Genomic DNA, 11,743 nt, shown 5'->3' with positions numbered 1-11,743 from the left:
GAGCCGGGGATTGAACCGCTAATCCTCTGATGGAGTGGCGGCTCTGCTCTCCACTTAGCCACGGTCACCAGTCTTAGTAATGACTCTTCATGAAATATTTCAACATAATATTCTATGACTTTTTTTTCATGAAATATTTCGACATACTGTACTATGACTTTTTTATGATTGTTTTTTGACAGTCTATACTATGACTGTTTTTTCTATTTTCCGACATGCTATACTATGATTTTCTTTTTTTACTTGCTATACTATTATTCTTTTTTCCACATGCTATACTATGATTTTTTTCGACATGCTATACTATGACTTTTTTTTTCTACATGTTATATTATGACTTTTTTGGATATGTTTTACAATGACTTTTTCATGTCGAAAAGATATCATGAAATATGTAAATGTCAACTATTATCAAACTTCATGAAAAAAAGTAGAAAGTATCGCATGTCTATGAATGTCATGAAAATTCTTAGTATAGTATTACCAGAAATGTCATAAGAATCCATCGTATCGTATAAAAAGTCACAGTCTACTGTGTTTTTAGGATCTCTCCTCCTGTGATTACAGCCATCTCCACAGGCCCCACAATGACTCCCAGGGTGACCAGAAGATTCTCAACAACGAGCTCACCACCAGAAACCAACCCAGGGAGAACCGCTGCCGTCTCACCCGCGACTCCCGCTTCATGGGAGGAAGACTTGAGGTCGCTCACACCTATTGCTGTTCCTCTGCATCCGCTGAGCCGAGGTGAGGCTGAAATAAATTAGCATATCGTTAATGATGGGTGAGTGGAATTAATTAAAGTTCAGCACCGTCTTGGAAATTTGCATCTGTTGCAGAAAGTGTCAGAATCACTTTAATCTGCACATTTGCATGAGTTCAACCATATGGTCGCGTGGCTTTAACGCTCATTTAAAGAAACATGTTTTCTTTCATCCACACATGCAGATAGTTTATCTTCTGATTTTTCTGTGCAGCTAACTGATATTTGTCTCTGAGATTTCTGTATCCTCCCCGGTACAATGGAGGAGAATGGAATTTAGATTGTGGCTCAAAACATAAGGTTTTTAAAAAAATACTGCAGCAACATATTTACAGACAGTCCTGTGGATAATCCCCAGAACACACTGGAGACAGTTTTCTACCAGAGAAATAGTGGCGTGAAGCTGTGGTCTATCTGGAGGAACAGGACACTGATTCTGAGTCTGTTTTTCACGATGTGAGCACCAGACACTTCATTTCCATCACCTCCATTGTGTCAGAGTGGACGCAAAACAAAATCTAAAAAACTATAGGAATAAAACCAAAAACTCTCTGCTACAAAATCTACTTGTTGATGTATGTACAAAAATGACTTTACAGTATATTTGGATGATTTGAACTCAAGGTTTACATATTTATCTGTAAGGGAGCGACGTGCATTTAGGAAAGAGATATGTTTGCTTTTTAAACACGTGTTTTGCAAAGACAACCGGCTGCATCATGATCCAAATTGTCCACATTTGTAGAGATGCACTAGGCGTGTTACTGAAGGATTCCACTAGAGGGCACACGAGAGACCTCAACTTCTGTTCCTCGTTTTGGAATATGAACTTTCTTAATCATCTTGAGTCAGAAGTCACATTTTCATCCAAATATAGCAGAGATTTACAGAAATGTCCCTTTCCATCCACGACTAAACCTGGATATTAAATAACTAACCCTGATTTTCAATAATCTCTGACCTTCCTGCTTCAGGACAGGAAACTCAACAATCCACAACCTCACCGTGGACCTCAGTGAGAAGCGTCTCTCAGGCGACACCGAGGTCAGAGGTCAACGCCTCCCCCCGGACCACGACGGTGACCTCGCTCATGGCGACGGCCGAGGTCGGATCTGAAGAGGAGCCGCACGGAACGTCTGAAACAGCAGAGGAAGCTCCTCAAGAGAAGGAGGAGGAGGAGGAGGAGGAGGAGCTGGCAGACAGCTCGCAGGAGAAAGACGCAGATGGTTCGCAGTTCAAATATACCAAAAATGACACGCTGTGTTTCTGTCTGACCTCTTTTCTTCTAATCACCCTCCAAGACGCCGTCGGCCTCTTCCCACATTCGGCGTCTTTGCTCTGCGCCGCCTCGTCAAGTTCAATGAAATCTAAATGAAATGAATAAATTAAACCGGTTTCTCTCACGGGTTCAACAAAGTCAATGATATCTAAAAGGGGCACAGAAGTTAAAGGAAGTGATCTAATGACAGAAGAATGATCAGCCCATAATGGACATTAACAGTGAATGCACATCCTCCCAACAGAGAGAAGTAGACTGGATCAGTAGAGCAGAAAGCAGCGAAAACAAACCACCAGGCTGAGTCTAAGACAACGAGTGAGGAGGTTCTGTACGTCCTTCAGCACAGACCTCAGGTCTTCAACTCATCAACAGGGTTCAAACAGCCTCCGAACTGGGACCAAAACCAGTTACCAGAGTCTCCCCGTTTTGTAGGAGGCAATAATAACCACTTCCTCCCACATCAAGCTGGTGTCAGAGTCTGTTTCCCTTTGGTGAATCTAAACTAACCCTTCAAAACACCAACGCCACACAAAAACACAAGCAAGTAGTCCAGCTCCTCCTGTGTCCTGAGAGGTAGAATCACTGTTTGTGTGAATGGAGTCCGGTGTCTCTGAAGAGAGCAGAGACACCGGCTTCAGTTCCCAGAAAGGTCTGTCTGACAGTGAAGAGGTGAAAGTGTTCTAAACACAGCGTTCACTCTCAAGCTTCACTTCACCATCACTTGTGAACAAAACTCAGAGACACCCAGAGATTCTGAAGAGCCCGATTCAGGATAAGTGAAGCCGACAGCGGAGGCCCGGCACCTCTCTCGTCTCTCAGCTGCTTCACGATAAAAGCCCCGAGGCTTCGACGAGCGCACCGACAGCATTTAACGCCTCCGAGTTTCTTTCTAACACCGTCCGGTCCCTGCAGGCGTACAGTGTTAATGTCCCGTAGTGCCGTGCGCGTCTTCTTTAGAGGAACAGTGTGAAACGTTTAGGGGGAGTGATTGTCCGCTGTGGTGAAGTGAAGGATACTCGAATCGATGGCAACCAGCCTTACTGTACGTCCAATACGATATCCAGGAGTAAAAAGCCAATATTTCATCGATAGCTCTGTGAACGTGTAAACAAAAGTGAAGCCTAATTCAGTCGGCCACAGCCGCTGTGTTTACACGAGTACTATCTCTTTAGTTGGTTGCAATCTGCCACAAACCACTAGATGGCACTAGAACGTACACGCTGTTCCTTTAAGTGGACGTTAACTCAAGCTGTGAATGTTTTGCGTGTCCGTTGGCAGACTGGGAGGCGGCTCAGAAGAGGACGGTGCCGTTCTTTGCCTGGTCGCTGCTGGAGTCTGTTGGGTTGAGCGACATACAAGTACATCCAGACAGCAAAGGTGAAACAGTGTAACTCAATCTATTTGCCCTTTAATTATTTAACTTTAGCCACATTTTCAAGGCGTCTGAATCCTGTTTGAATGTGCAAAACCTGTGTTTCCTCCGAAAGAGTGCAGTCGCTCCTTCACCCTGTACGGCAGCGACGGGCGAGCCCGGCGGGAGATGCCGGCTCTGGGGGAGATGCTCCACTGCCTGACGGGTCGATGCCCGCACGAGTACGAGATGTACGGCTGCTACTGCGGACAGGAGGGCGGGGGTCGACCCCAGGACCAGCTGGACAGGTCAGCAGGACTGATGACGCATTACCACCGACGCACATAACGCTAACGCTAACATAATAAACATTCGGCAGCATCTAGTGGTGAGGTTGCAGATTGCAACCAACCGAAACTTCACTCCAGTGTGCAACACAGCGTGTAGGAACGTAGTATTCTATCAAAATTTAAAGAGATGCATCGTAATGATTATATGACAATATATATATATATATATATTAAAGGAGATGAATGGTTCCTCCTGCATGAAACAAACCCTCCACTGTGTCCCTTTGACGCTGAGCTGATTTGTGCACACTGTGTGAGGCTGACGAGGAACCCTGATCTCCATCAGGTGCTGCTTCTTCCACCAGTGCTGCCTGAAGCAGATCGGCTCTATGGGCTGCCGGTCGGGGAGGAAGCTCAGCGCTCACGTCTCCTGCGAGAGCGGGAAGCCACGATGTGAGTCCACACAGACTTTTTTACCTACAATGGCGTTAATATGGTGTCATAATAACATGCCATCATATTATGTGTCATAGTACAGATCTAATCTTTAACCCCTCGGTCACCAGGTCAGGGCGTCGCTGTGTGCGATAAGCTGCAGTGTGTGTGTGACAAAGCCACGGCGGAGTGTATGGCGGCGTCCCACTTCAACCACAGCCTGCAGCAGCAGCGGTGCCGCGGCCCCGCCCCCCCCTGCCGCCGGGCCAGCCGGCCCCCCAAACCACAGCTTTCCCCTCGGTCCAGTGAGGAGAGCGAGGAGGCGCGGGGAGGAAACTCTGACGCGAACGTGGGGGAGGAGCAGACGCTTACCAACGCACCTCCTCCTCCTCCTCCTCTCCAAGTCCACGACAGGTGAGAGGAGGAGTTAAATCAAGGAGTCGGCACGGGTCACTGCTCTGCATAATCAGCACTTCTGCTTTTTGTGTCTATATTTTGTAAGTCAAATTTTGAACGTGAGACTTTTACTTGTAACAAAGTATCTGAGTATTTCTTCCACCTCTGATGGTGATTGAATTAAATAATTAATTTTAATGTATTCAATCCACTAAAAGAGTTAAACAGACGAATCTCCTTCAAGTTCGTAGAATCGAGAGGTTTGAACTCTTCAGTTTGTTTTAAATAAAAGAAAATATTAAACTATAAATCATCAAATATTTCAGTTTTAGAAGCTTTTAAAACATTTTGACAGAATTGAAGTTCAGTCCAACTCAACAACACAAACATCTGTCTGCAGCGATGAAAGCTCCGACCTGAAGGACCAAGAGAGTCCTGCAGCTGGACCGTCTGGCAGCTCCACACCTCCTCCTCCTCCTCCCTCCAGTGAGGAGGACAGAGATCCACCGACACACAGCGGCGCTCAAACCCACAACCACAGGCCGAGTTCAGGGAGACCAGGAGAGAGACCAGGAGAGAGACCAGCAGAGAGACCAGCAGAGAGACCAGGAGAGAGACCAGCAGAGAGACCAGGAGGGACCGGGGTGAAAGAGGAGGAAGAGGAAGAGGAGGAGGGAGGAGGAGAAGAGGAGGAAGAAGAGGAGGAGGAGGAGGAGGAGGAGGGAAACTAGACGTGAATGTATTACATTTCAAAGGCAGCTTTTATTGTCAGATTATTTTGTTCCCGATAAATAAAGTTGTAATTTAAAAAAAAACAAACGTTTACTTTGATTTCTTCACAGATTGTTTTCATCAAAGGAGCAAAAAGTATTAAAATTAACAATGAATAAAAGATTTGTCTGTTGCATTTTATTCTTTAACTAGAAAATGCATTTCCTGCTGAAAATGCGTTGGAAAGCTGAAATTAATTGCAAAAACATTGCTGAAAATACAGAAATGAGAGACTACCTGTCCTAAAAATGTTGAAGCCCGAAAGCATTTAAACTGCACTGCTGAAAACCCTTCTATTGAAACGTCTAACTATGGTGTCTGTAGCTGAAAGTATGAGAAAGAAGAAGGCTTTGAAAGTTCAAGAAGTTTAACAGGATTTGAAGATTTTCTCCATAGATATCCCATTCAAAAAATAAGTTGCAAAAAGCTTAATAATTCAAAAAGTTTAAAAGTTATAAATATGAAGAGACATAGCAGGGGTGTCCTTAAAGAGCTGAACATTTTGATATTTGAATGGTTTCTGTAGCTTAAAAAATGTGGAAGGAGATAAGTGCCAAAAAAAGGGGGACGGAAGAAATGGAGGAATAAAGATTTGAAGAACAATACTTGGAATGCCGAATCAGCATTCCAACAAATAGAACTAATGAGGACATCACAGCTCAGTATTGATAGAAACATTTTATTTTAGTCTGGAACATCAATCTCAACGAACACGTTACTGTTGAATAGAATGTGGTGAAGCGCTGAGGTTCTGCTCCAACACGTCTGTTGGTTCCACTTGTTTCATGTTTTGATCTTAAAGTGAACTTGAGGATTTTATGAACACGTTAACACTGAAAATAATTTGTCAGTTAATCGATAATTAAATAGTTTTTTGGAGGATTTGCTGTTTTACATAATTAAAAATTTAACATCTTTATAGATTAGTTGAGCTTTGGATTTATTTTCACATTTTATTGATTAGTTGCAAAATCAAGGATTAATTGTGACAATATAATATAACATATAATATAAGATATAAGATATAATATAAGGCCAGTAAGTGGACCTTTGGGTTGAGATTATTTTGTCACACATACATTGATCCAAAGGTTGAGAATAAGTAATAATAGATGATGCTCATCAATAGATTCATTGGACAAAGTAAAGACTATTCGACAGAAAAACATTTCGTTTTTTGAACCCACAAACTACAGAAACTGTGTCTGACTCAAGTAGTTAGTTGATTTTGTAATTAACGATTAAACATGGATGAAATGAAGCGAGTGATTTAAACAAATGCACCAATGTAAAAGTGAAAGTGGAACCGTTCAGAGAAGCAGAACCTCAGAACTGTCGAGTGGTTAAAGTCCTCCGCCGAGCTTTAGCGGTCCGTCACTGTGAAGGCTGAACAGACAACTTGAATCTCTAAAACTGGCACAAAAATACAGACAGTTGCATCACAAACATAAGAAAACATCACCAGGAGCTCTTTTCTTTCCCTCTTTTGTTCTTCTGTTCATTTTTTATCCAAACTGAAGAAAAGTCCGTCTTGAAACGTGAGTCCAGCATTGTGAAGTAAGGCAGGTCAGCTGGTCTTAAATACCACGATTAAGACTTGATGCCGACTTTAATCACCGGTCAGGACGGACTTGTCACAGTTTCTCTCACACACACACACACACACACACACACACACACACACACACACACACACACACACACACACACACACACACACACACACACACACACACACACACATTCTGGATTACCACAAACTGAACATTGGGGAAAGAACACCTGTGAAGATCAAGTCGTACCACACGCTGATCATGTCTGCTCTAGTACCAGGTACACAGTGATCAAAGTGCAAACATCATGTTTCATTCTGACGGTTATTAACAGCATTTTATTCATCAAACGATAAATCTATGAAATCAGACTGATTGATTTCTGATTTAAACTTTATTTATCGGTCAGCTTCGACTCTTAACAGGAAGTTGCAGCTTCAGGTTCCAGATTCACTCAACCAGAACTCTCACATTCACACTCCATGTTAACATTTTCTCAATAGGTGGAGTTGACAAAAGTTAGATTGCAGCTATTTTAACGGACCTCAACACGTAGAAAGAGACGTCTTTTTATTCACTGTCAGCTTCACAAAGATATTAAAGAACATGAACACAAAGTTAAAGGGTTTTTATGACTCTTATTCTTATTATTTATCGTATTTCTATTTGGGGGAAAGTCCTGCTCTTTAAACTGTACTCTTAGAAATAAGGGTTCCGAACAGGTTCCTCCAACAGGTCTTAGTAGAACCTCCTGGGTGGGTTCTAGAGGAAGCCATTGGAATAAGAAAGGTTTTCACAGATGGTTCTAGGTATACATCTTTATGTTGGGTTGTAGTCAAACCCTCAGACAGGGTTCCTAGTAGAACTTTTATAAAAGGTTCTACCAGGAACCATAAAAGGGTTCTCCTATGTGGACCATCCGTAGAATGTGGTTCTAGTCAGCGCCATTATTTCTGAGAGTACAGGTCCTGTGTTTGAGTAAACAGGAAGTACACTGTTGCCATCTGGATTGGGACTTCTTAAAGACATAAGGTCCACGTGTCATAACGTCCATCAGAAGTGAATCAAAGGGACGTTAAGCTGTGAGTCTTCTCAATCAGAAGGTCTGGAAGGATTTTATTCCTAAAAAGCGAAGCTGCAACTTCCTGAACAAAGAATTCAACTCGACGCTAAAATGATCAGATTCATTCCACTTCATCTATGCAAAAATAACTATCGATATTAATTCATTTCTCAGCACATTTGAAATGACATAATGGATTCTAATAAAAATAAAAATAATAATCAAGTAACATTGTCATGAATGAGACCATTTCTCCCGTATTGATCAGAACTGCACAATCCCATTGAAACCCTGAACCGACTTCATCGTAAACAACAACAATAGTTTGAAAATGAAAAGAATTCAGCGCTCGTCTTCGTCTCCACGAGCGATCTCCTAATCTCTACCAGGCAACAACGTATCCACACATGATGCATAAAATGTACAAAAATATATGATATACTGCGGTAATGACACATTCATAAAGGAAGTGATCGTGTTCTCCAAACATCCTCCTCTTCAGTGACGTGTGCACTGCGCTGGTTTGAACTTCTGGTTCTGAACGTGTTGATAAGATATCGTGCAGCTAGTTCATGTGATGCATGTTTCTAAGTACAGCTATGATATGAAATCATAAGAGTTTGCATGTAAAGCTAAGACGTCTACGCAGCGTCGATAGAACCGCTTTCAGTGGAGGATATGGGGTTTTATACAGAGGAAGATATCGAAGGGATCGTTATTTCTTTGAGGCTCAGAGTTCTGCCCGTTCCGACAAAAAGACCGTGAACTTTCTTCCAAACATGTGCAGCTATTAGCAGGTTTAGCAGTGAGCTAACCCTCACATTCAGAACAGACTAAGACTCCACTTAAACCTGGAATTAAGCTCCAAGCTGGATGACTGTCTGGTCACAGCTCGCATACCTGTCAACAAACGTGGTGTGTCTCAGGCGAGGCGTGACGGGACGGTCTGCATTGAGGTGGGCGTCATGTCATTCTGGATCTGAGATCTACTTTCAGAGGCTGAAACATGTTCTTCGGGCTGCACGCTGGTGAAAGTGCTCTGTTTTGTTGTACACCCACATCAATCAACCAATCGGCTCGCGTGACGCGTACGGTCGCACAATGCCTCGCTGAGAAGCTACCCATAACACCCTTCATTTCATGGGTTTGATTAAAAGACAAAACGAAAATGTCCTTGACTTCTGGTTAAAGTCCATCTGCTGATGATCGAAAGCTCCAGAAAAGCTACTAAATGACTCTTGTTATTGTTTGTTGTAGCTATGCTAACTCGGCTAAGGTTACTTATACTTTAAGAGGACAGCTCCAATGCTAACCTCCGCTAACCCTACTGATTACATGACCCTCGACCTGCGTGGTGCTTCAGACCTGAACAGGCTCCACTCGTCTTCCCCTTAAAGCGTACAGACGTTATTTACAGCTCACCGCCTCCACCGCTGATCGCACAACGTTCTGCTGCATTGACGTGCGTTCTGTACTGATCCAGGTCAACGGGGCTCACGTTGGTGATTTCAAACCGGCCAACCTTTCTCGTTCGGGAACACAAACCTGCGCTCGACAACCTTTGACATACAAAAACCATCTGAAACACAAACATCCCTTCTTCCCCCGTCTCTTTCATCCACTTCTCCATCGTTCACCATCTGATTCTGAGGATACGCCGCGAACAAACCGATCGTCTGTGAGCGAAGAGGGAAGCGCTGGCCTTCAACCCGAACCAGCTGCTCAGACCCAACGACGGCAGCGGGCGTCTGCCTCCGACTGCAGATCTCTGATCAGAGGAAGCGCTGATAACCATCTGTTATTACAGATCACAGCTGCAGCTCTGCAGCAGATACCGAGGTTCCAGCTCCAGAAACGCCTCGTGACGACTAATAAGCAAACGCGATTCAATCCTCCAAAGCGTCGGTGTCCGAGGGCGGATCCGGTGGGGGGGGGGGGGGGTTTATCTCTGATGAGCTGCTGCTGCTCTCGTATTTCGCTGTGAAACTCCCTAATAAAGCTCGTCGTACGGCGGCTCCGACAACATTCGGTATTTTTAGATGTTGAATTCATGGAACTGGAGCGGAACAAGGTCGGTTCGTTTGTCTAGAAGCTGAGAGGAGATGAAGGCCGCATCACGGCGGACGTGCAGACAAAACCTAACTCCACAAACAGAGATGGAAAAATGGCAACAAGTGCAACAGAGATACTGTTAATTGTTTTTCGCGGATTTTTTAATTTCTATACTTCTTTCATTGTCGTTAAAAAGTGCTGATACAAATACTAATGACGAAAAAAGACAGACGTCCCACGCTGTCAAAGACATCAGCTGAAGCTGAGACATCAGTCTCCTTGTGGAGATGAACATCTGCCTTTTTGTTAAATACAAGTAAATAAGTGCCGAAATATGTCGAGGCAAAAGTGCAGGAACAAACTCTATCTATATGAATCCAATATGTGTATGAACTTATTTCTAACGCACAGTAGATGATCATCCCTCCATGGAACTTCTCAGTATATTGCAGTTTAAGTTTTGTGCTCACTCTGTATATTCTATCCAATGTAATAAAGTCCAATGTCTGAAAACAAACTACATTTGTATTTACACTAAAACACATGAGTGTGTGCAGGCTGGTGATGAAGGTTATCTACAGTCTCCTGACCCTAACTTCAAACCAACAGACGAGGGCAAGGAATGGTTCTGCTCAACAGAACCTGACCAGGAACCAACCGTACCACAGGGTGACCCCGTGTTCCTGAAGGCAACGTTCTGGATCAGAACCACCGACCGCTTTCAGTTCATCTCCTCACACCGAACTCAGCTGCTCGTTGAAACCAATCATGGTTCATAACGAGACAGAACCGGACTGAACAGGTTGGACCGGTCGTGCAGCAGTGAACCCTGAAACAAATCTTTCTTCCACCACCTGTGACGTTACTCCAGCGTTCCTCTCTGACACTAATAGATTGTACATTTCTACATATCTGTGACACTGACACCTACTGAACATAAGAGCAGACACTAGAAGAAGAAGAAGCACCTTAAGACCAGACGCAACGTTTAAGCCTAGAACTGGTTTTAGCCGTTTACACGAGAGTTTAATTTCAGACTTGCGGCGTATGTACAAGGTGTGAAGCTTTAGCTGGACCGACGGTGACGTTAGATCAGCGGCATGCTGGGAGGACATCTGTAGAGTGGAAGATGTTCGTCTCCGTTTGTTCTCGGTGACTCAGGGCTTTAGTTTAGTTGATTTAGAGCTGGCGGGGCTGAAACTGGACTTCTATAAAGAAGACGAGTTTAGAGTGGTGAACTACATTATTGGGATTCAGAAGAACCGTTTCCAGCCGGTGGCCGATGTTCAGGTCTGGAGAGTTTCACGTGAGATTAAAGGAAGTTACACTTTTACGTTTCGTCTTCATGTCACATCTCAGATATCTGATTTGCTGTGTGACACCTTTGTGCTGGTCTGAATCGAGGAAATACAGATTGTGATTAGTAGATATTTTCTAATCATGTGTTTGAATTTCAGCTGGTTTTGTGGAGGCCTGATCAGTAGACACACAGGTCTGGGAACTTCATCTCGTAGACGGGGACGGACTGGTGCTGAGTGTGACCCGATGAGATGGAGACCACTCCGGACGGGCTGGGTGGAGGCCTGGGGGGGAGGAGCAAGATGTTAATTAAGGGTTTCCATATATTCCCAATTAGATGGAGAAACTGATGGATGCTGACTGTTCTACAGTCAGATCTTATGTTGTTTAATCCAGAGTTTCATCCTCTCTACTGTAGTTCAGATGTTTAGGAGTGTGTTTGTACGAGGTTCTTCTCCACAGTCAGAGTTCTACTGCAGTAGATGAGTTCA

General features: G+C 43.7%; 2 protein-coding genes across 2 annotated transcripts in view; one reads left to right on the top strand and one right to left on the bottom strand.

Annotated features, from left to right (window-relative positions):
• Positions 1–780: 780 nt before the first annotated feature.
• Positions 781–5,245, top strand: oc90 (otoconin 90). The gene is made up of 7 exons (XM_068726127.1): positions 781–784; positions 1,738–1,989; positions 3,321–3,419; positions 3,530–3,701; positions 4,030–4,136; positions 4,250–4,532; positions 4,915–5,245. Exons 1-7 carry the CDS (start codon positions 781–783, stop codon positions 5,243–5,245), a joined length of 1,248 nt encoding a protein of 415 aa, XP_068582228.1.
• A 699-nt stretch (positions 5,246–5,944) lies between these two features.
• efr3a (EFR3 homolog A (S. cerevisiae)) overlaps positions 5,945–11,743 on the bottom strand; it is a 59,351-nt gene continuing 53,552 nt past the window's right edge. Inside the window, 1 exon segment of the mRNA XM_068726072.1 lies at positions 5,945–11,536. Coding sequence (XP_068582173.1) covers positions 11,431–11,536 — 106 coding nt within the window. The 3' untranslated portion in view covers positions 5,945–11,430.

The sequence above is a fragment of the Cebidichthys violaceus genome, unplaced genomic scaffold, assembly GCF_023349555.1.
Source record: "Cebidichthys violaceus isolate CVI_PGR_0920_01 unplaced genomic scaffold, fCebVio1.0.p SCAF_38, whole genome shotgun sequence".
NCBI classification, from domain to species: Eukaryota; Metazoa; Chordata; class Actinopteri; order Perciformes; family Stichaeidae; genus Cebidichthys; species Cebidichthys violaceus.
The sequence above is the reverse complement of the archived record's forward strand: the minus strand, read 5'-3'. Positions and strand labels throughout refer to the sequence as shown.

Excerpts from the sequence above, each read along its gene's own strand:
- oc90 (XM_068726127.1), top strand. Across the intron at positions 1,990-3,320 it reads GCAGGAGAAAGACGCAGATG|ACTGGGAGGCGGCTCAGAAG; the intron begins GTTCGCAGTTCA and ends GTCCGTTGGCAG. Across the intron at positions 3,702-4,029 it reads CCCCAGGACCAGCTGGACAG|GTGCTGCTTCTTCCACCAGT; the intron begins GTCAGCAGGACT and ends GATCTCCATCAG.